The sequence below is a fragment of the Tachysurus fulvidraco genome, chromosome 21 (genome assembly GCF_022655615.1).
Source record: "Tachysurus fulvidraco isolate hzauxx_2018 chromosome 21, HZAU_PFXX_2.0, whole genome shotgun sequence".
Taxonomy (NCBI): domain Eukaryota; kingdom Metazoa; phylum Chordata; class Actinopteri; order Siluriformes; family Bagridae; genus Tachysurus; species Tachysurus fulvidraco.
Window position 1 is genome coordinate 3,996,569 of NC_062538.1, and position 26,369 is coordinate 4,022,937.

General features: G+C 38.3%; 2 protein-coding genes, 1 long non-coding RNA gene and 7 other non-coding genes across 13 annotated transcripts; 9 read left to right on the forward strand and 1 right to left on the reverse strand.

The window, feature by feature from the left end:
* Nucleotides 1–919: 919 nt before the first annotated feature.
* Nucleotides 920–4,969, forward strand: LOC113646925 (heterogeneous nuclear ribonucleoprotein A/B). Of its 2 annotated transcripts, XM_027153436.2 has the most exons (9): nt 921–1,071; nt 1,584–1,794; nt 2,492–2,660; nt 2,871–3,029; nt 3,099–3,230; nt 3,490–3,586; nt 3,855–4,022; nt 4,117–4,202; nt 4,637–4,969. In XM_027153436.2, exons 2-8 carry the CDS (start codon nt 1,607–1,609, stop codon nt 4,185–4,187), a joined length of 984 nt encoding a protein of 327 aa, XP_027009237.1. In that variant the 5' UTR covers nt 921–1,071; nt 1,584–1,606; the 3' UTR covers nt 4,188–4,202; nt 4,637–4,969. The 2 variants fall into 2 exon arrangements, with proteins under 2 accessions (XP_047661613.1, XP_027009237.1); XM_047805657.1 differs by lacking the exon at nt 4,117–4,202 and having other exon boundaries at nt 920–1,071.
* A 2,773-nt stretch (nt 4,970–7,742) lies between these two features.
* On the forward strand, nt 7,743–7,815 carry trnav-aac. Its single transcript has one exon. It is a non-coding gene; the product is annotated as a tRNA-Val (tRNA).
* Nucleotides 7,816–8,519: 704 nt separating this feature from the next.
* Nucleotides 8,520–11,582, reverse strand: LOC125139811. The gene is made up of 2 exons (XR_007138931.1): nt 9,713–11,582; nt 8,520–9,627 (listed from the first exon to the last, which is right to left on the reverse strand). It is a non-coding gene; the product is annotated as an uncharacterized LOC125139811 (long non-coding RNA).
* On the forward strand, nt 10,637–10,709 carry trnav-cac. The gene has a single exon. It is a non-coding gene; the product is annotated as a tRNA-Val (tRNA).
* Nucleotides 11,407–11,479, forward strand: trnav-cac. The gene has a single exon. It is a non-coding gene; the product is annotated as a tRNA-Val (tRNA).
* A 2,523-nt stretch (nt 11,583–14,105) lies between the features above and the next one.
* Nucleotides 14,106–14,178, forward strand: trnav-cac. Its single transcript has one exon. It is a non-coding gene; the product is annotated as a tRNA-Val (tRNA).
* Nucleotides 14,179–15,017: 839 nt separating this feature from the next.
* Nucleotides 15,018–15,090, forward strand: trnav-aac. The gene has a single exon. It is a non-coding gene; the product is annotated as a tRNA-Val (tRNA).
* A 747-nt stretch (nt 15,091–15,837) lies between these two features.
* trnav-aac lies at nt 15,838–15,910 on the forward strand. Its single transcript has one exon. It is a non-coding gene; the product is annotated as a tRNA-Val (tRNA).
* A 993-nt stretch (nt 15,911–16,903) lies between these two features.
* trnav-aac lies at nt 16,904–16,976 on the forward strand. Its single transcript has one exon. It is a non-coding gene; the product is annotated as a tRNA-Val (tRNA).
* A 430-nt stretch (nt 16,977–17,406) lies between these two features.
* On the forward strand, nt 17,407–26,007 carry mat2b (methionine adenosyltransferase II, beta). 3 transcript variants are annotated; one of them, XR_007139033.1, is made up of 8 exons: nt 17,959–18,209; nt 20,264–20,458; nt 20,579–20,693; nt 21,530–21,676; nt 22,236–22,429; nt 23,190–23,241; nt 23,467–23,580; nt 25,532–26,007. XR_007139033.1 is itself a non-coding variant. In XM_027153480.2 (7 exons), the coding sequence occupies exons 1-7, from the start codon at nt 17,521–17,523 to the stop codon at nt 25,706–25,708; spliced, it is 972 nt and encodes a 323-aa protein (XP_027009281.1). In that variant the 5' UTR covers nt 17,407–17,520; the 3' UTR covers nt 25,709–26,007. The 3 variants fall into 3 exon arrangements, 2 of the variants coding, with proteins under 2 accessions (XP_027009281.1, XP_027009280.1); XM_027153480.2 differs by lacking the exons at nt 17,959–18,209; nt 23,190–23,241 and adding an exon at nt 17,407–17,550; XM_027153479.2 differs by lacking the exon at nt 23,190–23,241.
* Nucleotides 26,008–26,369: the final 362 nt, after the last annotated feature.

Genomic DNA, 26,369 nt, shown 5'->3' on the forward strand with positions numbered 1-26,369 from the left:
GTCATTGGGATATTTATAATACATTATGAAGCTATGTTAGACCTTTAGTATGTGGAATTAGATGAATTAATAATATGAATTATTGAAGATAAAGTTACTAAAGTCTTCTCAAGTGGTTAAAAATTTTAAGAACTCTGAATATTTTGTAAAATAAATTCTGGAGTAAACATAATGGGACAATGTGACAAAAAAAAATTACTAGACTGAACCTTTAACCTTTGGTTATTTTCACTCTATGCATGGTTTGAATGATTGAATAATTGAATTGATTGATTGAACTGATTTGCATTCATTGTTTATTATAAATAATAAATACAGATTTTTGTATTATAAAACTGAAGCAGATAAACTGTATAGATAGACAACCATTGTCTATTCGAGTTAATCCATATGAACCTTCGGATAAGAAGGCGCTCTGGTATTTTAATACTAGTGAATTAAATCTGGAAAAGTATTTGGTTTACAAAAATATTATTTTGCAAAACTTGTATATCATATATATGAGATATCAATATAACAAAATGTTATACCTCCTAGTTTTGTATAGTATTTATCCTTGTGAATATGTTGAGTTAAAACAGTTTTAGGAAGGTATGATACATTGATATGATTGTGTAAAGGATGTGATTTAATGTTTAAAACTTTCTGATTTGTCTCATTAATAATCATTATGAGTGTGTTGTTTTCTAATTGACCATTTATATTTATATTTTAAATGTTGATGTGCTTGATGGTCATATTTGGGATACAACAGCATAAAAAACATATTGAAAGTACATGATTTGTTTTTATTCTAATTACAGTAAGCTAGCTCAGACGAACATTTTATGCACCGTGCCATCTTTCGGTTCGAACTGGCGTAAAAATTCACCACGGAGAGCGTAAGAGATGACGCGACAACTGCACTGACGAATCAGAGAGCGCCGTCAACGCGGTGTGCGTTTTAGTTGTCCAACTGGAACGAGTTTAATTTAGAGGCGCTCCATCCGGCAATATAAAAGCTGCCACGAGTCGGCGGTGTTAGCGAGAGTCCATCTTGAACGGTAGTCGCAGGCTCACGGAGCTGAAACAGTAAGCTGGCATTTTTCTGGGTTTAGTCTTAACTGTGTTCACGGACGGTTTGCTTTGTCATGTTGCACAAACATACGTAAAAAACCAAAACAAGTTAATTTATTTTTTAACCATAGCTTCCGTGTATTTCTATAGCGTATCAATAACAAGCGTATAGGCCGCGACAGTAGCATGTTAGCATAGCATATTAGCTTAGCATGTTAGCATTTAGCCGCGTATGATAGTTACGTGCGCCATTGTAAGTGTGTAAAGCCGGGTGATCTGCTTTAAACGTACAGGTTAATTTATAACGAAATACCGATTTGTTTGACATGCAGATGTCAAAGATGATAAACTTATATATGTTAGAAATCTGTATATATAAATATATTCGATCACTCGGTATCTGTTTGTGTTATTGCTTTGCGGGTTTAAACTATGCGTTAGCCGCTAACGTTGTTGTTGTAGATCGATGACGCGTGTGGACTACATTGCATTTATTTGTATGTATTTGTGCAACTTGCTTTGTAAAGGAGGCTAAAAAAGATTAGTCGCGATGGCCGATGACGGTGAGCAGCAGTTCATGGAGACCTCCGAGAACGGAAACGGAGAGGAAGCGCTGAACGGAGCGGAGGGTGCGGACTCACAGCTCGAGGCGGAAGAAGAGGCCGCTCAGGCCGAGGCTCAGAACGGAGCGGCGGATGGAGGGCAGATCGAAGCCACCAAGGGAGAGGAGGACGCCGGGTGAGACGAGACACTCGTGCTGCAGCTGTTCTTATAATGTGGTGTCTTTTTAAGGCTTTTGTTCTGTCACTCTTTGTTAACGCTAGTGTGTGTGTGTGTGTATGGGGGATGGGCCGAGCTGTCTGGTTGTCTGCTGTATGAACTGTGATGCTAGCATCTCTGTTATATGTTCTAAGTGCTCAGTGTTGCCAACACTCTTAAGAAGAAAGTGGCCAAATGTATTCATTTGCATGTTAAAACTCGTAGACCAGAATAGAACATAACAGCTTATAACTTTGTGTATGTAGAAGGAATACGTGTGTTCACGACACAACTGAATCTTTATGCATTTTCAAGAACGCAGGCCAAAAGAAATGTGATGGCAAGCACTCAGGAAGGAATGGTTTACTGGTGTTTGCTAGGTCAACAAAAAATAGTACAGTTTAAGAATGACTGACTGATTTGTGGGTATAACAGCAGCTGTAACATGAGCTGGAGAGCCATAAGTTCATGCTTCACCAGGGTTGTTGACGGTGTGCTGGGTTTTAGTCTGGTGCTGAACTACAGCTTATTACATGTTAAAGACTTCAGCAGTTGTGTTTGTCTAGTGCAGATACATTTTTGTACTAGACCAATTCCTCAGTCATTTTTTTTTTTTTTTTTTTTTTAAATATGTGAAACTAATTTTGTACATGTTCTAAATTTATTTATTTTTCAGCAAAATGTTTGTTGGTGGTCTTAGCTGGGACACAAGCAAAAAGGATCTTAAGGACTACTTTTCAAAGTTTGGTGAGGTGATGGACTGTACCATCAAAATGGATTCTAACACGGGCCGGTCGCGTGGTTTCGGCTTCATCCTCTTTAAAGAGGCAGCGAGCGTAGAAAGGGTAAATTATGATTCCTTTACTAGGGTTCGTCAGCAGGTAATCGTTCTGTGAGCTTGAGCGCTTATGATTTCCTAGCTCAGTACCTAATTAATGAACTAATTTATCAGCGCCAACAATGTACATGAACATTTAAATTATTTAGGATGGAAGAGTCTTTTTAGCCCTAAGATGTACCTTAAAGAAAGATTTTAAACATTTTGTGTGTTTCAGGTGTTGCAGCAAAAGGAGCACCGCCTAGATGGAAGACAGATTGATCCCAAGAAAGCGATGGCAATGAAGAAAGACCCTGTAAAGAAAATATTTGTTGGCGGACTCAACCCTGAGACTACAGAAGAAAAGATTCGGGAATACTTTGGGGCGTTTGGTGAGGTGAGTACATACCAATTGATTTTTAAGCGTTTGAATATTTGAATTTTATGTATTTATTTTATTTTAAAGATTGAATCTATCGAGCTTCCTATTGATCCAAAAACGAGCAAGAGAAGGGGTTTCGTGTTTATCACATACCAGGATGAGGAGTCGGTCAAGAGTCTCCTAGAAAAGAAATACCATACTGTTAACGGAAGCAAGGTAAATAAACCGATTGAAAATGCTTTTTGAATGTGTGGATGATGCTGAATATGTAGATATTGAATAGTTAAGCCTTGTACTGTCCAGGGTTTGTGGAGTTAAACACTTCTTGGTTAAGAGGGGTGTGTGTGCATGTCTGCTTGATGTTAAACATTCAGTAGCCAGCTAGTGTAGTCTCTGAGGTGTTGAGTTTCAGTTGGCCTGAGCTGCCCTGGGGTAATGGAGCTTTACTGTTATTCTTTTCCCCCACTAATTTTAGTGTGAAATTAAAGTTGCCCAGCCTAAGGAAGTCTACCAGCAGCAGCAGTATGGAGGCCGTGGTGGTGGCTATGGAGGCCGTGGCAGGGGTCGTGGTGGTAAGTTGTATCCCGTCATCAGTGTGGGTATTTACCATGTTCTCAAACGTACATTTTTAAGAGAGCTGTCGGTTAGTAATTAGTTTTAATTTGACTTAGGATACTGTAGAAGTTGTAATGCAGAGATTAGTCACTTTAGCCATTGTAGACAGGTAGATGTCTGTGACTAAGGTTCGACAGTCAGGGCTTTTTAGCACACAAAGTATGCACATGCTAATCCAAGATCTTCAAGAAGTTAATTTGGCCCTGTGGATAACTTCTTTCTCAGGCCAACATCAGAATTGGAACCAGGGATACAACAATTACTGGAACCAGGGCTATGGAAATCAGGGTTATGGCTACGGGGGACAACAAGGCTACGGAAGCTACGGGGGTTATGGCAACTATGACTACTCTTCTGGCGGCTATGGCTATGGTGGTGGTGGATATGACTACAGTAAGTGCACGGGCTGTCTGCTTCCGCTTGCCTGATCACCATGGTTCACTTATCTTTGCACAGAGGTGCTCAGATCCTCTCTCTCGTCTTTCAGGCCAGGGCAATACGAGCTATGGGAAAACTCCAAGACGTGGAGGCCACCAGGGTAGCTACAAGCCATACTGATCACGTGTAGTGCAGGTATGCGTTTTTTTGACTCTTCTGTCGTTAAGTATAGGTACTTACATTTATTTTTTAGCTTTATTTGGAATCCACAACTCTATTTTATTTGCTGGATTTAATTTAACTTTAAGTATAAACTGCCGTAGATTAGAAGGGCTACACGAAGCCAACGATGCTGACTAGCGTTTTATAAAATGTGCATCTGAACTACACTACTTGATCAATAAGGGTTGAGGTGGTGGTGGACTTCTCAGTTTGCATGTTGGAGGTTTAAAATATTCTTCTACAATTCAATGTGGTAGAATATTCTGCTTTGCTTAATGCTTGGTGCCTTTTTCTGTTGGAATACGAACTCTTTACTCTTTACTTCTCATTCTATAGGAGCATGTCCTTTCTTTTTAATTCCTACTTTGTTTTGCTGCACTCATTCCTGCACCTTTTCCTCCCTTTAGGCCCTAAGTATTTTCAATCCAAGAACCCATAACAGCAGCAAGAGGTCATACAAGATGGAAAACTCTCCTTTTTTTTGGTATGATGGGACTCGTGCTCCGTTTGTACAGGACAGCAGATGAATGGGGACACTGTTTCTCATTCCACACTTTTTATTTCTTATTTTATTTTCTTTGTCCACATTTCCAGTTGTGGAAGTGTAATTTTTACTGTACTTTTTGGTACCTTTTTTGAATCTAATGTATTGTATGGTTGTATTTTACATGTCAACTGAATTTACAGCGTATGAGGATCGTGAGCTACCAGAGCTTTTGAAATAAAATGTTTGAATTTTTTTTTTTTTTTTCTTCAGTGTTTCCAAGATTTACCATTTCTTTTGATGCTGCAGTTCACATGCACAGAATAAGGGAGGGGTGGAACATGGGGAATGATTTGGCTTAGAGTTATCTAGTAAAATATCAGCAACTGGATCATGTTCTCCATAGTTTGGATTTTTTTTTTTTTTTTTAAACTTGGTTAACCTTTAAATGATAGTTCTGTAAGACTAGGCTTAATGCTTCAAGGTAGCTTTTCTGCCTGTATTGAGCTCTTATTCCTATAGTGTAATTGATAAATTGTTAGAAATAAACCTTTTGTTTAATATTTGTCTATCTTTTTGTCCTGTAGTTTTGTAAAGCTAGTGTTTTAAAGGCAGTTTGTTTTATTTATTTATTTATTTATTTTTAACTATTGAGTTGGACTGCATTTTATATCTAGTTTCCTAGATGTTCCATGACTTATCAAACTAGTTCAAACGTCCTTCATCTCAACAGTTTCCACCTTGTCACAGTTTAACTCAGCAATCGGTGAAGAGGCCTAAATTGGAGATGCTTGACTTTTGAAAATTGTGAGCTTGGGTCACAATTCAGGGCAGGGGCGGCCAGGCAGCTCTATATGTACAGTTGCGCAGATATTTTAATACTGTAGTTATCTTCCCAAGAGCAAACATTTATATGTTTACATGTCCTTTACATGTGCCACATCACATTTGACCTGGTAAAAGAAGGCAACACATGAAGCATCGATCCTGTATTTTTGCAACTCTGTGTGTACCTGATGTTCAAATGGGGAGTTTCCACAAATCTGCATGTTTCTTCATGGTGGTCCTATACTATAGTTATCCAGCACATTAAGGTGGGTTTGTGGAACTGTGTAATTAAATGCAGCATTTACTAAAACGGGATGAAAAATTAGGTTTGTGCTTAAGGAATGTTGCTGAAATCTGTAAATGTAATGTCCGCAACACTGTTTAAAATCCCATATTTATTAATTTGTTTAAAAGCAATGTTTAGACTCTGCTGGGTCTTCAGGCAAAACAGAAAATTGAAATCTTAAAGGCCACACACTGTACTGTACTGTACGGCTTTACAGCATACTGTTGAAAATAGAACAGGGCTATAGAGAATCAAGTAGTAATAACACGTTCGCCTCACACACGAAGGGTTGTAGTCTTAAACCTCCACCTTCTGATTAGGAACCACGCGCCTTGACCGCTGGACCATCACATCCACATGTAGGGGAGCCCGGGGTTGGTTGTCACAATTTTTACTCATGCATGAATTGCTCATCTTCAAAAAATCTTTCAGCAGTATTTCCTACAGGAAATGAAAACTTGGGGTCTTGGCTTCAAAAAAAAAAAAGTATATACTTTTTACTTTTAGAATGTATTGTAACAGGAAGTAATTAACCATCAAAGACACTCTGACACAATGTGACAACCAACCCCATTATGGGGTTGGTTGTCCCTATAGAGGTTCAATAGGATTTCAGTGATAAATTGGGATCTAAAAAGATAATGTGTAACTTTTTAGTTTTTTAAGCTAGAAACTGCAAATAAGTTTTAATATGAATACCACCCCTATGATAGTCATCAATGCCTCTTATGTTTAAACAATGGGATTAAAGTGGGTAATCAGTTACTTGAGTTGTCTACTGTGTTGTGAGGTAAAATGAAATAATTTTTAGTGCTAAAACCTCTTTATTATCAATTCATTATGTAAGTTGCCTAACAGCAAACAAAACCAAACAGACCAACAGTCTTAAAAGGTCCACATGTCCAATACTCTTAACAATTTGAACTAAAGTAGGAAACCCTGCACAGCACTGGCTGTGCTTCATTCAGTCACAAGAATCACAGTTTTGCCAAATGTATGCCCCTGCAAAAAACAGCAAACAAAAACAAACAGAACAACAGTCTTGAAGGGATAGTTCACCCAAAAATGAAAATTCTGTCATCATTCACTCACTCTCATGTTGTTACAAACCCGTATACATTTCTTTGTTCTAATGAACACAAAGGAAGATATTTTAAGAAATGTTTGTAACCAAACCGTTCGTGGACCCCATTTACTTCTATAGTATTATTTTTTCCTACTATAGAAGTGAATGGGGTCCACGAAACGGTTTGGTTACAAACATTTCTCAAATTATCTTCCTTTGTGCTCATTAGAACAAAGAAATTTATACAGGTTCGTAACAACAAGAGGGTGAGTAAATGTTTTGTGTCTACTCAGCAAAATTACAAGTGCAAATGAGTAAGCTATCAAAGGCTGACGGATTGATATCAAAATTTTACCACAGCGCTATCTAGTGTGTCTGGAAAAAGCAATGTGACAACCAACCCGTGAGACAACCAGCCCCGGTCTCCCCTACTAATACTTCTACTATTACAACTGCAACGCAAGTCAGGGAATAAAGGGTTTACTTTGCCGGAGTCGTTATGTTTCCATCAAACAAACAGAAATATAATTGGTATGATCTCTAACAAAACAGTTATCTATTTTTAAAACAGTCAGGAATGTGTCCTAATTAGCCAAGTACCAGCTTTAAAAGTCACAATGGTGCTAATAAACAGATAATAGCTTCACACGCATCATCTTTTATTTGTATCTATGTACCATAGTAAGAAAAAACTCCCCTGGGTACGTAGTCGATGTTCAAGTCCCGCACTGGGGAAAAAAAATACCTGTGCACGTGTTTCACCAGGATGGTCCTATACTGCCAATGATCCAGCGCGTTCAGGTGAATGTATGCAGATCCCCAGTTTGTACCACCGACAAGGCAAGCGAAGTTTCCGTAGTGTAGTGGTTATCACGTTCGCCTAACACGCGAAAGGTCCCCGGTCCGAAACCGGGCGGAAACACATGTTATATATCTCTTTGTCAACAGGTAACTAAATTATTATGCAGCTTTACACACAGTCTGTAACTTTATGAACTGCGATTAGTTGGAGAAACCTGCAACCAATGCTGACCTTACTTTTTAAGCTGTTAAGCTAGTTAAGCTGTAACAAAACAATTAACTATTCTCAACACTGGTAAGAATGTGTAGTGGGTTGCCCACTACCTGATGTGTGTGCAGCATTGACTAAAAAGGGATGAAAACCCAACGATTATTGACATTACCATATAGCATGATTTAATTTTTTACGAAATACGAAGTCGTTCATCATGGGTGTCAAAGCAATTAAAACATAACTCCGACCTGTTTTACTCCTATGTTATGCTTACAGTTATTTCTGATTGCTTAAGCACATTTTTTATAACTATTGGCTATTTTTGCAAAACTCTACACACAAATAAGAAAACCTTTCACCCAATTATCAAAACATTGTAGTTCTCTTGCAAAAGTGAACACAGCTAGATAAACTCTTCACACCTTCATAAAAATTGTGTTTTTGTATCAAACAGTAAACACAAGCCATCATCTACTAAGCACACAATGTGCCAACTACACACTGATGGTATGAATACAAAACACATCTGGCTTTTGCTTTCTCTGTGTACAGATGTCAATTTGAGGTCATACTTTTGTCATAGTGTCATGTAAACATACAAGGATCCAAACTTCAAGTATTGGTGTTTATTCACACTCATCAAAACCAAGACAAAGTCAGAACACAAAATAGTAATTTCACAAAAAAAAAAACAACAACAATCAGCCTACATCATGTCGTCTTTCTGGGTCCGGCCCCAAAATTTCGTCCACATCGCATGCGATATCCTCCAGTCCAAGGCACCGGGAAAATATGTCCTTGAATGCCGTATCCAGGCCTGACATGATGCCTGATCAATATCTCCACATGCCTCCTCCATTGCCTGTAAAAGGGCTACCTGTTGATGAGGATGACGGTCTTACACTTTCCAGCGCCAGGCAGAGAAGAACTCCTCGATGGGATTTAAGAATGGAGAGTATGGAGGGAGGTTAAGTGCCATGAAGAATGGGTGGTCTGTAAACCAGTTGCGGACCAAAGCAGCCCTGTGGAAACTAACATTGTCCCATATGATGACATATCGGGTATGCTCTGGTCCCTGAACAGTGAGCATGTCATGTAAGGTGTCCAGGAATGCAATAATGTGTGCAGTGTTGTATGGGCCTATGGTTGCACGATGGTGAACAACACCATTTTGGCTTATAGCTGCACACATGGTTATGTTACCACCACGTTGTCCTGGGACATTGATGATGGCACGGTGTCCACTAATGTTCCTGCCACGTCTCCTGGTTTTACTGATGTTAAAACCGGCCTCATCTACAAAAAGTATGTCCCATGGCATCTGCTTCTAGTTCCATCACTCTCTGGACAAGACAGAACAAATGCAACACATCAGGCCCATGCACAGCACTACAGTATGCACTTCCAAATTCAGAACCAATGACACTATAACTTCCCTGCACATAGTCATATCGCAGTTGCTTTACACGTTCTGTGTTTCTCTCGAAAGGAACTCTGTAAATTTGCTTCATTCTTATTCTGTGGCGTGCAAGTACACGACTTAGTGCAGAAATGCTTACACTGTGTATATTTTGAAAGATGGTATCATTATCAATTATGCTCTGCTGTATTTCGCGCAGTCTTATTGCATTATTGGCAATCACCATGTTCACTATATGGGTCTCTTGCTCTGGAGTGAACATTCTTCCTCTGCCCCCAGCATCTGGATGTCTAGCAATTCTGTAAAGTAACAGTTTCAGTATTTTTGCATGTATGGTACTGTTGTGTTTCTCATTAGAGTATGACAGGGCCACAAAGTACTTACCGATTCTTATTTCAAAATGTCCTAATGATGCTTGCCACAGTGTAGCGGCTCAAATTAGGCTGAACCCGTTGGCCAGCTTCCCTCTGGGTCATCCCATGGTTGATGACATGGTCCACTATTGTAGCTCTGATGTCATCAGTTATTCCATTTCTTACTCTTCTTACCCTTCCTCTTTCCCCTCCTCGTCCTCTTCTTGCTCCTCCTTGTCGTCTTCCTCTAACACTCTCGAATCTTCAACTCCATGTCCTCTTCCTCCTACTTCTACACCTCCACGTCCTCTTCCTCCTCCCCTTCCTCCTACTTCTTCACCTCCGCGTCCTCTTCCTCCTCTTCCTTCACCTCCACGTCCTCTTCCTCCTCTTTCTTCACCTCCACGTCCTCTCCCTCGGCCTCCTCTGATTCTCACTCTTCTCACTCTTACTGCTCCTTCCATCGTACTCCACACAGACAGCTTACCTGTGGCTTATTTATAGTGCTTAGGCTGATTGCAAAGTGAACTAATGATCTAAAACAGTTTTCACATGTGAAAGTGTGCCAGACAGTTGGCAAAATAGTGTTAATGATAGCCATACGTGTGTGTAATTTTGCTAGGAGTGTGTTGGAAATTTGGTAATTAGTGTAAGCAGTGAGTTGTGTTTAAAGTTCTGCAAAAAGAGTGTTGTGCAGTGAATTGTGCCTACAGTTTTGCAAAGTGTGTGTTACAACATTGCAAACTGAGTGCAAAGCAGTGTTTGTGTTTTTAGTTTTGCAAACTCAGTGAGTGGTTTTGCTATACTTATTAATAGTTTTAGAAATTGTGCTACAAGAATCACGATTAGCGCTTAAGCATTCAGAAAAAAACTGTAATAAACAAATAGGTTAAAAAAGCTGGCTACGCTATAACCCCAGTTTGCACCACCAACAGGATCCGACAGAGCAAGCGAAGTTTCCGTAGTGTAGTGGTTATCACGTTCGCCTCACACGCGAAAGGTCCCCGGTTCGAAACCGGGCGGAAACACGTGTTTTATAGCTCTTTGTCAACACATAGCTAAATCACATTATCCAGCTTTACACACAGTCTATAACTTTATGAACTGCGATTAGATGGAGAGTATACAAAAACCTGCAATCAATGCTGACCTTACTTTTCACCATATAGATAACCCAAACGTGCAAGTATGGAAAGTGAGGTGGTGCCATTTAAAACAAAACACAATTAGGTATACAAAAAGCTGCAACCAGTGTTGAGCTTACTTTAAACATAAGCACGTGCAAGTATGGAAATTGAGGTGGTGCCAGTTAAAAATGTACCCTGATGTGCCACAATACTACCATTAGTTTTGCCCGGTAAATTTGCCGGAGTCGTTATGCTTCCATCAGACAAACAGCAATATAATTGGTATGATCTCGAACAAACATTCATCTGTTTTTAAAACTGTCAAGAATGTGTCATAATTAGCCAAGTACCAGCTTTAAAAGTCACAATGGTGCTAATAAACAGATAATAGCTTCACACGCATCATCTTTTATTTGTATCTATGTACAATAATAAGAAAAAACGTCCCTGGGTACGTAGTCGATGTTCAAGTCCCGCACTGGGAAAAAAAATACCTGTGCACGTGTTTCACCGGGATGGTCCAATACTACTAGTGATCCAGCGCGTTCAAGTGAATGTATGTAGCTCCCCAGTTTGTACCACTAATAGAACAAGCAAAGTTTCCGTAGTGTAGTGGTTATCACGTTCGCCTCACACGCGAAAGGTCCCCGGTTCGAAACCGGGCGGAAACAAATGTTATACATACAGTAGACACTAGTCTAGTTTTTTGTACTGAGTATACTGTGATTTTTTCCCCCCTCCCAGCCTCATACGCACCCATTCTAGAGCGACACCATAGGCACCACCACACTCACTAATGCATAAAATATGCATCTACATGTAATCTAGAGCATTATTAAAGACTGCTTATGTGTTATCAACATTCCAATTTATTATAAGCAACAAAAGACAGTCAGCTGATAAAACCTGTGCTCCAGGTCCCATATTCATATAACATTTAAGGCTAAATGTAGCTCTTAAAGGTATAAAGTTCACCCAAAAATGAAAATTGTGTTATTTCCTCACCCTCAATTTGTTCCAAAACTGTATGAGTTTCCTTCTTCTGTTTAACACAAAAGATGATATTTTGAAAAATAACACAATTTTTATTTTTGGGTGAACTTTACCTTTAAGAGCTACATTTAGCCTTAAATGTTATATTAATATGGGACCTGGAGCTCAGGTTTTATCAGCTGTCAATTTTCAATGTACATTTAAGAGTGAACAATAAACATTTGTTCAGTTTTATCACCAACACTCTTTCATTGCAGAATATTATGAACTGAATGAACTGGTAGTTTACAAAGCTTTCCAAATACATTTGTACTCGGGCTGTGGGTGAAATGTCACTGTAGCTGGCAATGAAGCTGCTGTAGCTTTAAGCGCAGGCTTCCAAAAACACTCAAAGCAGTTTGAGTCTGCTTTTGTTTCAGATCTTCTTTTACTTTAGTTAGTTAATTTCTAATTTGCGCCGAAAAACCCTGCCAAGCAACTGATTTTCCTCCTAGGTGAAATCAGATCAGGTCACAGGCCACGGAAGCCCCAATGGTCCAAAAACGTTAGTGATTCGCAATCGCAACCACAGTCTGTGTTCGCAACACAGACGGGGTGAATTTATGAATGAAAGTTCTGTCACAAACGATATTGTTACGTATGTTCACGCTTTTTAAGTGGGTATACGGAAATCCTTGGCCTTTCCTAGTGGGTATACGGCGTATACCTGCTTATCAAGTAGACTACACCACTGTATACATAGCTCTTTGTCAACATGTAACTAAATCACATTATGCAGCTTTACACACAGTCTATAACTTTATGAACTGCGATTAGAGCTACCTGCAACCAATGCTGACCTTACTTTTCACCATAGATAGATAACCCAAACATAAGCACTGTGCAAGTGTAGAAAGTGAAGTGGTGCCAGTTAAGCTCTAACAAAACAATTTTGAAAAAAATATTTTCAACATTGGTACGAATGTGTAGTAGTTTTCCAACTGCCTGCTGTGTGTGCAGCATTGACTAAATAGGGATAACCCAACGATTATCGACACTACCATATAGCATGATTGATTTTTTTTATGAAATACGAAGTTGTTCTAAAAGTGGGTCATCATGGGTGTCAAAGCAATTAAAATATAACTCTGACCTGTTTTACTCCTATATTATGCTTAATGAACAAATAGGTTAAGGGGGGGGCATTAAAAAAAGCAGGCTACACTGTAACCTCAGATTGCACCACTGACAGGACCACCGACAGAACAAGTGGTTTCCGGTTTGAAACCGGACAGAACAAGTGGTCCCCGGTTTGAAACCGGGCAGAAACATGTAGCTTACATAGCCCTTTGTCAATTGAGGTGGTGCCATTTAAAACCAAACACTTTAAAATGTTTAACTCTGCTAAAAATGTGTAGTAGTTCGCCAACTACCTGCTTTGAAACTCACACAGATTTAAATAAACCCATAATACCATTGGGGAATGATTTGTTTTAGAGTTACCTAGTAAAATATCAGCAACTGGATCATGTTCTTCATAGTTTGGATTTTTTTTTTTTTTTAACTTGGTTAACCTTTAAATGATAGTTCTGTAAGACTAGGCTTAATGCTTCAAGGTAGCTTTTCTGCCTGTATTGAGCTCTTATTCCTATAGTGTAATTGATAAATTGTTAGAAATAAACCTTTTGTTTAATATCTGTCTATCTTTTTGTCCTGTAGTTTTGTAATGCTAGTGTTTTAAAGGCAGTTTATTTATTTATTTATTTTTAACTATTGGGTTGGACTGCACTTTATATCTAGTTTCCTGAATGTTCCATGACTTATCAAACTAGTTCTTAGTCTCAACAGTTTCCACCTTGTCACAGTTTAAATCAGCAATCGGTGAAGAGGCCTAAATTGGAGATGCTTGACTTTTGAAAATTGTGAGCTTGGGTCACAATTCAGGGCAGGGGCGGCCAGGCAGCTCTATAGTTGCAGCTTAGGGACAAGCTGCGCAGATATTTAATACTGTATTTTATAACTAAATCACATTATCCAGCTTTACGGACAGTCTATAACTTTATGAACTGCAATTAGATGGAGAGTTTACAAAAACCTGCAACCAATGCTGACCTTACTTTTCACCATAGATAACCCACACATAAGCACTGTGCAAGTATGGAAAGAAAAAACTCCCCTGGGTACGTTGTCGATGTTCAAGTGCCGCCCTGGAAAAAAATACCTGTGCACGTGTTTCACCAGGATGGTCCAATACTACTAGTGATCCAGCGCGTTCAGGTGAATGTATGGAGCTCCCCAGTTTGTACCACTAACATGAAAAGCGAAGTTTCCGTAGTGTAGTGGTTATCACGTTCGCCTCACACGCGAAAGGTCCCCGGTTCGAAACCGGGCGGAAACAAATATTATATATCTCTTTGTCAACATATAACTAAATCACATCATCCATCTTTAAACACAGTTTATAACTTTAAGAACTGCGATTAGATGGAGAAACATGCAACCAACACTGACCTTACTTTTCACCACAGATAAATAACCCAAACATAAGCAATGTGCAAGTATGGAAAATGAGGTGGTGTAAGAATGTGTAATAGTTTGTGAACTACCTGCTGTGTGTGCAGCATTGACTAAAAAGGGATGAAAACATAACGATTATTGACATTACCATATAGCATGATTGATTTTTTTTACGAAATACGAAGTTGTTCTAAAAGTGGGTCATCATGGGTGTCAAAGCAAGTAAAACATAACTCTGACCTGTTTTACTCCTGTTATGCTTAATGAACAAATAGGTTAAAAAAGGGGGTATTAAAAAAAGCAGGCTACACTGTAACCGCAGATTGCACCACCGACTACTTTACTTTGCCGGTAACTTTGCCGGAGTCGTTATGTTTCCATCAAACAAACAGCAATATAATTGGTATGATCTCTAACAAAACAGTTATCTATTTTTAAAACAGTCAGGAATGTGTCCTAATTAGCCAAGTACCAGCTTTAAAAGTCACAATGGTGCTAATAAACAGATAATAGCTTCACACGCATTATATTTTATTTGTATCTATGTACCATAATAAGAAAAAACTCCCCTGGGTACGCAGTCGATGTTCAAGTCCCGCACTGGAAAAAAAAATACCTGTGCACGTGTTTCACCAGGATGCTCCTATACTGCCAATGATCCAGCGCGTTCAGGTGAATGTATGCAGATCCCCAGTTTGCACCACCGACAAGGCAAGCGAAGTTTCCGTAGTGTAGTGGTTATCACGTTCGCCTAACACGCGAAAGGTCCCCGGTTCGAAACCGGGCGGAAACACATCTTATATATCTCTTCGTCAACATATAACTAAATCACATTATCCGGCTTTACGCACAGTCTATAACTTTATGAACTGCGATTAGGTGGAGTAACCTGCAACCAACACTGACCTTACTTTTCACCATAGATAGATAACCGAAACATAAGCACTGTGCAAGTATGGAAAGTGAGGTGGTGCCAGTTAAGCTGTAACAAAACAATACACTATTTTAACACTGGTAAGAATGTGTAATAGTTTGTAATAACTACCTGCTGTGTGTGCAGCATTGACTAAAAAGGGATGAAAACATAACGATTATTGACATTACCATATAGCATGATTTAATTTTTTACGAAATACGAAGTCGTTCTAAAAGTGGGTCATCATGGGTGTTAAAGCAATTAAAACATAACCCTGACCTGTTTTACTCCTATGTTATACTTAAAGAACAAATAGATAAAAAAGAAAGCTGGCTACACTGTAACCCCAGTTTGCACCACCGACAGGTGTAGTGGTTATCACGTATACAAAAACCTGCAACCAATGCTGACCTTACTTTTCACCATAGATAACCCACACATAAGCACTGTGCAAGTATGGAAAGAAAAAACTCCCCTGGGTACGTACTCGATGTTCAAGTGCCGCACTGGAAAACAATACCTGTGCGTGTGTTTCACCAGGATGGTCCAATACTACTAGTGATCCAGCGCGTTCAGGTGAATGTATGGAGCTCCCCAGTTTGTACCACCAATCGGACAAGCGAAGTTTCCGTAGTGTAGTGGTTATCACGTTCGCCTAACACGCGAAAGGTCCCCGGTTCGAAACCGGGCGGAAACACATGCAATTTTACACATTACACATGTCAACATATAACTAAATCACATTCTTATACAACTTTACAGACAGTCTATAACTTTATGAACTGCGATTAGATGGAGAGTTTACAAAAACCTACAATCAATGCTGACCTTACTTTTCACCATAGATAGATAACCCAAACATAAGCACTGTGCAAATATGGAAAGTGAGGTGGTGCTATTTAAAACAAACAGCAATATAATTGGTATGATCTCTAAAAAAACAGTTATCTATTTTAAAATCTGTCAAGAATGTGTCCTAAGTAGCCAACTATCAGCTTTAAAAGTCACAATGGTGCTAATAAACAGATAATAGCTTCACACGCATGATCTTTTATTTATTAAAGTACCATGTACAGTACATCAAAAAACTTCCCCGGTTCGAGCCCTGAATGTGTATCGCCACCTAGCGTTTTATAGATAAACCGTGAAAGTGAAATAACTTCGCACACAGTCTGTTAGTAAACTGCAATCAAATGGAGAGTGTACAAAAAAGATGCACCCAATACTGATGTTACCTTTCACTGTAGATAGATAGATAGATTGATTGATAGATTGATACATACATACATACATACATACATACATACATACATACATACATACATACATACATACATACATACATACATAGACGACAATCGTTCATAGAAAACAATGTGCACGTAGTTTAAATTGATGTGGTGCCAATTAAAAATGTGCCATGACCAATTCTACTATTATTGTATTACTTAACACTACTAACATTTCCACAACAACACAAGTTAAATAATAAACAAGGCATATATTTTAGAGTAACTTTGCCCGAGTCATTATGTTTCCATTCAGCAAACAACAATATAACTGGTTACCAAACAAATATAACAAATTACCAATAATAAACCGATTTATAACCCGATATAACCTTCGCACAGAAGATCTGTACAACAATAAACATCACTGTCCTAGTCCTGGTGTAAGCTTATGCAGCGCAGTTTCCGTAGTGTAGTGGTTATCACGTTCGCCTAACACGCGAAAGGTCCCCGGTTCGAAACCGGGCGGAAACACATACTGCTTTTTTTTTTTTTTTTTTTTACAACAATTCACTAAAAACTAATACCACTGATAAATTCTGATAAATGTAGATTTTCCCCATTTGAGCAAGTGAGGAAAAACCTATGAGAGGAACCAAACTCAGAATGAAACCCAGCGTTTGTAGTAAATGTGCTATTACACTATAAATTAATTTTAACTTATTAATATCGTGATTTGAAGTATAAGTTACTGAGCTGATCTTAGATCATTCATCTGCACAAAACTGCATTTAAACAGAATTAAATCTACCCAAATACACGGTCATCTCTGCGTTATCTGCATTTTGAATATCCAGTCTTCTGTGAAGGCTTTTTTTCCCAGTATTTTGTGGGAATTTGTGTTTATTCAGTTACAAGAGCATTACTGAGGTCGGGCTCTAAAAGAGGCATGAGAAGAAATCATATTTTCAATAAGACTCTTATTTTGAAATAAATTCACAGAAACATAAACTAGCCAAACAAATCTTTGGTGAAGATTTTGGTGGATTAAGTTATACTGTATAATCGCTGCTCAGCTATGCTGGGACAAGGATATGGAGATTCAGAGGTAAAAACCTGACATTAGAGTAAGTGTGTAATGACTTCGTTGTAGCGACTGTTTAATGAACCAGCTGATCGATGTTACATTGCACTGTGATGTTTATTGTTTGTATCCGTTATCATAGCAGATATACAATGTGTTCACTTGAGCAAATGTAAACATGTAAGAAAAAAGATCCCAGGAAATTGAATGCAAGGTTAGGCAATGTTATGTCAGCAGTATTGATTGTTATATGTTTATTATTATTATTATTATTATTATTATTATTATTATTATTATTATTATATTTTTATTATGGCTGTATATGTGTTCATAACATTAAAATTCTATGATTCAGATTTTATTTTATAATCCTTTTTGGGCTGCACCAAGCTCAGAAAGATAACCGGATGAAGACAAACTGCATTATTCCGTGTTGTGTTGACGCGCTGGAGGAGTCTTTAATGTGCGCATGCGCGCTGCGTGCAAATTAGCTTCCTAGTTGTTTACATTATATAACTTTATCCAGCGCTACTATCGAGGTGTGTTGGGTATTCTAGATGCGTTCATATGCTAAATAAAAGCAGTAGCACGTTGTAAATTAGCTGCTCGACGGTTGTGACATGAACATCAGGGATAAGGAGCTAAAGATTCGCTTTACCCCAGGTCACGTGGAGCTCGTGCAGGTAAGGGCAATAATAAACACGCACGTTCTGCTTTACTTTACATGGCAGATAAAGTTGTCAGATACGCAATTTTATAGTTAGGTCTTAATGAATTTGACTCAGAGGGTGAGGTTGTGAATGATTGCTTTAAATACAACTGATAAGGGTGCAACATGTTTGCCTGAGTTTAATGTCAACAAGCTTCAGACACATTGCCACATTAAATCTGATAAACCCGTCTATTGAATTAACCCCTGCCTCGCTATTGTGGAATAATTACCTCTACCAAAATGTTGATTGAAATCATTACAGCACTGTAATGACCAAACCCCTTAAAATGACCAAAACCCCTTAAATAATACGAGCGGCAGAGTTCAAAAGGGCGTCATATGACGTCACGTGACGTCATTGTTATATACGTACATACATACATATATAAATACACACATATATATACATATACATACATAGATTATATAAATACACACACACATATATATATATATATATATACACACACACACACACACACACACACACACACATATATAAATGCATACATACACATATATATAAAGAAAATCATAAGCACTGTATTACTTACCACTACTACTACGTCTACAACAACAATACAAGCTAATTTTATAGAGTTACTTTGCCTGAGCCATTGTGTTTCTATTCAGCAAACAGCAATAAAATTATATAATCAACAAAAGAGTTAACCATTTTAACACTGGCAAGAATGTGTCCTAGTTAACCAACTACCTGCTTTAAAGGTCACACTGATTTTAATAAACCGATAAAACGTTTACACACGATCTATACAATAAACAGGAAACACAGGAAAAAACTTATGAAAAATAGAAAAAAACTAAAGGTTTATCAAAGTAGATAAAAAGCTGAAGGAAAAATAGATCACAGGTTATAGCTTATCTCTTAATGAAATGCATAAATGCATTTAATGATTGAGATGGAGACTTCAAAACACTTTTGTACTTTGCTCTAGATGAGGGAGTCTGCCAAATGCATTTATATAATATCGTAATTTTTAACAAGGGCGTAAAAGAAAGGGGGAAGCAGCATTGTTAAGAAGTTCTTGTGTATTAGGTTTTAAACGTTTTTCAAATTTGGTCAGTGATTGGTTGAACAGCGCTGAATAGTGACTGGTCATTTGGAGTAATGTTGATTAGTGATCTTTGGTGACATGTATGTGTAAGTCAATTGAACAAATGTTTCCTCATCTTGTATAACCATCAGCTGTGATGTACTGAGTGCAGGACATCCACTTATCTGTGTTCATAAATTGTCCTGTTTTGTTGCTATGGTTTTTAAACTGATATTTATTTTTTTAATAGTTGTCCGATCTACCAGCAAAGTCAGAACACTGGCAGAATTGTCACATGGTTAAAGGAATCTTTCAATCACACTTGCCATATACCTTCAATATATTGTCTGTTAGTGAAATAGTGAAGTGACATATGGCTAAGTACGGGGACCCATACTCAGAATTTGTTCTCTGCATTCAACCCATCCAAAGTGCACACACACAGCAGTGAACACACACACACTGTGAACACACACCCGGAGCAGTGGGCAGCCATCTATGCCTTGCTCAAGGGCAACTCAGTCGTGGCCGTCCTTTGGCATTCATAGAGACTAAATACTGTAAATTCTATCTAGCTTTTGTTGAATTAAATCAGAACTGTTGTCTAAATCTATTGAGTATCCAGAACAGTAGTCAAGCAACTGTTGAGCCAATACAGTAATATGATATGATATTACTGTATTGGCTCAACAGTTGTTTGACTACAGTTTAAAAAAAAAAAAGTTTAGACTTCCACAACTCCACAATTTTGGGAGTTGGTATGTTGCACAGATCTCAGCTGGTATTTTTAAAAATGTAATTATGGTTGTTGTAAATGGAAATCCTTTTACCTTTTTGATCAAATTAGTTGACAAGAGATGAGAATTATCTTCACACGCACTTGTTTTGTGTCGCAGTAGTGTTTTTCACCCAACTCTACAGCATATGTTGCCTGTGAGTGAGGAGTTGTTCTCATTTCTTCCTGTTTTAGGAGGAAGGGTACAGTCCATCCCAGCGTGTACTGGTGACCGGTGCTACCGGTCTGCTTGGACGTGCAGTCTACAAGGAGTTCCACAACAATGACTGGGACACGCTGGGGTGTGGATACACTCGCGCTCGGCCTCGCTTCCTCAGCTGCAACCTGCAGGATGAGGAGGCTGTGCGGGAGGTTATTCAAAACTTCCAGGTGCTAACAAATTCCCTGCACTCAGAACAGTATTTTGTTTTAGTAGTGTTTTCTTCTGGTATCGAGTTTCCACTAATGCCAAGCAGCTTCTTAACTAGCTTTTGTGTGTTGTGCACTCAGCCCCATGTAATCGTACACTGTGCTGCTGAGAGAAGGCCAGATGTGGTGGAGCATCACACAGAAGCAGCCTTGGAACTGAATGTACATGCATGTGCTACACTGGCAAAAGAAGCAGGTTGGTTAGTTAAGTGTCTACAAGAAACCAGTTGGTATGTACATGGAGCCATGATTTCTCAATTCTTTACAGTTATAATGTGTTAAAGGGTTAAATGTAAACAACTGGATTTATTGATTGATATGGACCGATCCTTTGGCACGGGTTGTCTTCAGTTCCTCATTTACGTCTGTACAGAACTACCTTAAATGAATTCTCATTTACTGTTTGACATAAATTCATTATTTGAATTATTTCAAGGGTTGCCAGATCTGAGGTATGGGATACTTTGATAATCCACACATGGCTGAAAATTATAAGGTCACAGATTTTTTTTTGGACAATTTTCAAAATATACCAGAGCCACCAAAAGCTCCAAACTCAAGAAACTCAAAAAATGATTGCATTTTATTTTTCAATGTCAAAAGAAAATACGGAGAGTCAGACAATGCCACTGGTTGATGCTGACTAGATAAAAAGTGTCCACCAAATGATAAGGGGGAAAAAATGTCCCAATACTGCAAAAGAGACATCACACAGAGCCCTGGATGCTTGTGGTAATAATAATGCTTTATTTCACACAGAAACTTCATTTATAGATTGAATGTTCCAGTGAAACCAGAGTGGCACTTGGCTTCTCATGTTGCTATTTTGCCTTTTTTTTTTTAATCTGTCGAACATTTGGGATATGTAATAGAAGAAATGTCCAAGAAATGGTTTAGTCTAGAGAACAGAATTCACAAAGTATTCAGCAGACATTGGGTTGGAAATTTCTGACAACCCTGCAAAACTGTTGGTTTCCTGTAGAGTTTGTGGCTTGGATTAATTTATTGTTTGTCCCTTTATTATTGATGCAGCTGGCATCTTTCTGATCTACATCAGCACCGATTATGTGTTTGATGGACGCAATCCCCCATATGGAGAAAACGACACCCCCAACCCGTTAAACATGTATGGGAAATCGAAGCTTTGGGGGGAAGGCGAGATACTCAGACACTGTCCAGGTATGAAAATTTCTTTCGCCTTAGATTCAGTTCTATTCAAATATTTCATCCGATCCACTGCATTAAATACATTAACCAAAACCTCCAACATGACACTTTGGTTTTCACCAAACTATCACCATCTCTTAGTGTCAGGCTTATATGTATACTGCATTTAATCTATTATTAATCATGAAAAGTATATTGCTCAACCTCGACTGTGCTTAGAGGAAGCTGTCCATCAAATCTCACTGAATTTAGTCAGAGAAGCAACCAAGAGCCCATGGATATCCACATCTCAGATGGAGACTCTGTTCACGTTTAAACCAAAGCCCAGACACTCCAGGAAGCTCAGGTTTATTGAACTACTATCACCCAGAGGACATGCACATGCTGAAAGATGGAGATGGTAGCATCACGTTGAGAGATATCTGTGACTTCAAAATCACTAATCAGCAGATGGTTAACCATAATGTTCATGATTTTGGCAGATTCAGGCTTCCATCAGCAATAATGATGCATGTACATTGTGGAAATCATATTAAAAATGTCATGGATAACTACTTTTTTTGTACGGCAGGTGCTGCAATACTCAGGGTGCCCATTCTGTATGGAGAGGTAGAGAAGGTGGAGGAGAGCGCCATCACTGTGCTGTGGGATCGCATTCAGGAAGGAGCCGAGAGCACAACTGTGGACCACTGCCAGCAGCGCTTTCCCACCTACACCAGCGACGTGGCACGTGTCTGCAGGAACATGGCTGAGCGAGGGCTTCAGGTAATCAGGCTTTGAGCTATTCCGCATGTCTTTATCAGTTAACGAGTCGGATATGCAAATCTAACCAACTAACCAGTAGGGCTGGATATCCAGCTTGGCCTCGCTTCCTCAGATACAACCTGCAGGAGACATGAGGTTATTCTCAACTTCCAGGTATTTTTTTTTCTCCTTCAAACTGTTATCACAACATTGGAAGCATTAAAATGTTCCTTTACTGGCAGCAACAGATGCAAACGCATTCCAGCTTGACAATGGTTAGCCAGGTTTCCAGTGGAAAAACCTGAGTGTCCTGCACAGATCTCTGATCTCGACCCCATTGAACACCTTTGGGATGAACTAGAATGAGACTGCACTCCAGACCTCCTCACCTGTCTGTCACCAGTGTCTAACTTCACCAATGCTCTTGTTGGTGAATAAACACTAATCCCTATAGCTTTGTTCCAAATATAGTGGACAGCTTTCCCAGAAGTCTGGGGGCAATTGTAACAGGAAAGGGGGAATAAATTTCAAAATGGGATTTTTAAAAATCACTACTGACCACATAAGTATAAAATGTCAAACTTTTTTTTTTTTTTTTTTTTTTTTTACCTTACCTTGGCCGTTACTGCTCTGATATCTGCTCTGTTTTTCTACGCAACGCGGCCTTGGCACAGGCTTCATTTTACAACTAATTTGTTTACTTGCATGTTATTTTCATTTTAGCTCTGCTCTCTGTGCAAAGTTGAGTATTGCGTATTTAGAGTTAAACTCTTTCTTTCAGCAATGGCAAATGCTTTTCCTTTCGATGAATGAAGATGTCAGAAATGTACCACGTAAGAGCTTTTTGGAAAAATGTTTAAGAGAATCATCTGAGGAAAAAATAGCATTGTTTGATATACTGTGGATATCTCAGCTGTTTGCCCTGATTCCAAGGCAATATTTGGTCTACTAGCATCAAAAAACTTCACAAAAGATGCATTAAGAACGATTTACGATTAATTGTGAACCACACACGTGCTAATCTCCACACCTGTCTTTATATTGATGTGACATTCTAGGACCCGAGTTTGCGTGGGATCTTCCATTATTCTGGAAAAGAACAGATGACTAAATATGAGATGTCCTGTGCTATTGCAGAGGCGTTTAACCTGCCCAGGAGTCACCTGATACCGGTACGTCTACAGACACGTGCACACTGCATGTAATTGTACTGGGGTTTAGTTAGCATTCTGTTTGAACTGTGCTGTAATTCTCAAAAGTTAACCTACTACATTCTGATTTTTTTAGCACTCAGTACTTTTAAAAGCTGTACAAGTGTTGTACTTTTTTTAAGGCAAAGGGTTTACATACTAAACATTAGCTTTGTTTAGTTTACTGCTTTTTATAGTATTTAAAAAAAAACTGCAATTTTGACCACATATCTGCTTTACGGTACAGTAATACCAGTGTTGTAATGTAACGAAGTACAAATACTTGGTTACCGTACTTAAGTAGAAATTTCACTATTCTTATTACCAGAGTTGATAGCACAAACAAAATATTAATGCAAACAATCCATTCAATACTAAATAAAAATAACATTTATAGATTTGGTCTTTGTCTTGTGAATATTTGTTTATTAGTGACTGCATTCATTGGACACACTGTTTGTAGATAACGCACACATACATGAACTGATTTGATTCAAGACTGGCATCATTACATCATGCATAAAATTTTGGTGTCCACTTTTGCCATTTAATAATACCATAACTTTTGGCTTACTATGTAGTCATATAATATATAATATAAAACTCGTCTTGTTTTAAATTCTCACTGAGGGATAAAACCCCTAAAGATGAAACCCTAGAACCGTCCCTGCTCTTATACCTACTGAAAATCACTGAAATTTTACTTTTCACTTTTACTTCAAATACTTAAGTACATTAAATATCAGAAAATTACTTTTGATACTTAAGTACAGTAAATATCAGATACTTTAAGACTTTTACTTGAGTAATATTCTAAAAGGTGACTTTCACTTCTACCAAAGTCTTTTTCTAGTACGATACTTGTACTTTTACTCAAGTATTGCTTTCTAGTACAGTACTTTATACAACACTGAGTAAGTAATACCTTGAGATACGAGTTTAATTCGTTCCGTGACCTCTTGCTCGTATCTCAATTGCTCGTATCTTAAAGCAATTTTCCCCATTTAAATTAACTGAAATCCCATTAATCCGTTCCAGCTCGCAAAATTCCACTCAAGTTGTTTTGTTTGTGTTTTTTGAATATGAAAAATGTTCAGTACCTGTATTTATAAATGACAAATATTGTATAAAAACATACAGTAATAAAAGAGAATGTTAAAAAAAATTAAACTGGTTTTACTATAAAGTGGATTATTTACCTAAGAGATCAGACGACTTGAGCTAACGGATGATGCGCACGGAGGTTGAGGGAGGAGTAAACGGGCGGAGGAGTTAGGAGGAATTACGCTTTCACCTTCGTCCACTTACTCGCTGCTGTACACTCTTAATGCTACTTTACACTTAAATGGAACTTAACTAAACTTCACTAAAATTAACCAACTTAACTGAAATTGTTTTAACTTAACTGAACTTATTTTCTACAATTTCTGTTTTCTTTACATTCATTTTGCTTAATTTTCTTCATCGCTTTTCTTGTCACTCGTTTTTGCTTTTTTTGTCACTCTTTCCTCACTAACATCTGCAGGTCGTTTTAATAAAAACCTGTCCAAGAAGGTTTGTTTCTTCCTCCCTTTTAAAATGTTTCGGAAATGTGTAAGGCGTCATTAAACAACGCTGATGCACGACCAGTTGCAACTTTTTCTGGGTGTTTCATTTCAAGAAATTGAGAAAGTTGTTGTTGTGGGTCTTTGTTCGGCGGCGGCGACTCGGATGTTCGTATCTCAAAAATTTGTTCGTATCTCAAGGCAAAAATTAGGTCGAATCACAGCTCGTATCTCAAAAAATTCGTATGTCAATGCACTCGTATCTCGAGGTATCACTGTATATCTTTGTAAAAGACGCGAAGTCAAAAATCTGTTGCCTAAATCACCTTTTTACATTTTTGTTCACTATACGTAAGTAATCTGAGTTTGTGTGTTTGTGTTGTGTGTAGTTGACGGAGCAGCCTGCTGGAGCCGGAGCTCAGAGACCGCAGAACGCACAGCTGGAATGTTCTCGTTTGGAGCTGCTTGGGCTGAGCGTGGACCCGACTCCATTTAAAACAGCAATTAGAAACTGTCTCTGGCCATTCCTCCACGATAAACGCTGGAGACAGACCGTCTTTCACTGAGCGACAAAGCATACATTCCTGATTGGTCAGAAAATCGCGCCAATCTGTTTACAAGTGAAACAGATTTGGTTGATTAAAGTGATATTAACACGTACAGCAATTCATTTATTATTTTGTCCTTCTTTACATGTTGCACTAAAGGGAATAGTATTGGTGCTCAAGGCAGTTGTGGATAATTTGTGCATTCTTATAGAACTGCTTGATTAGTCTGTATTGCAGTTACAGTGTTGTCAATTTTGTTGTCTTCGGTGTGACAATTTCCAGAAAATGTGAAAAAATAAATAAATAAGAGAAAAACATTCTGCTTTAAATATCTGATCCTTTGTTTTTACATTTAAATTGCAGATTTACATTTACAGCATTCGGCAGACGCCCTTATCCAGAGTTACACAGAAAAGTGCTCTGAAATCTCTATGAAAACATTAACACTGGTTAAAACATCAGCCTAAAACTCTATTGGGAGGAAATATAGCACAATTTTTTTTATAAATACATAAAACAAACGGAAAATAAGTGCTATTTGAAGTGTTTCAGGAAGAGGTAGGTCTTCACCCGGTGTTTGAACACAGCCAGTGACTCATCTAGGGGAAGTTTATTCCACCACCTCGGTGCCACAACAGAAAAAAGTCTTTATGTATACCTACCTCTTACCCTGAGAGAT

Bases quoted from the DNA above. Each gene is read 5' to 3' on its own strand.
- LOC113646925 (XM_027153436.2), top strand. From the start codon at position 1,607: ATGGCCGATGACGGTGAGCAGCAGTTCATGGAGACCTCCGAGAACGGA. The intron at 3,587-3,854 runs GTAAGTTGTATC...CTTCTTTCTCAG, and splicing joins CCGTGGCAGGGGTCGTGGTG to GCCAACATCAGAATTGGAAC. The intron at 4,023-4,116 runs GTAAGTGCACGG...CTCGTCTTTCAG, and splicing joins TGGTGGTGGATATGACTACA to GCCAGGGCAATACGAGCTAT.
- mat2b (XM_027153479.2), top strand. From the start codon at position 18,147: ATGAACATCAGGGATAAGGAGCTAAAGATTCGCTTTACCCCAGGTCAC. The intron at 18,210-20,263 runs GTAAGGGCAATA...TTCCTGTTTTAG, and splicing joins GTCACGTGGAGCTCGTGCAG to GAGGAAGGGTACAGTCCATC. The intron at 20,694-21,529 runs GTTGGTTAGTTA...TTATTGATGCAG, and splicing joins TACACTGGCAAAAGAAGCAG to CTGGCATCTTTCTGATCTAC.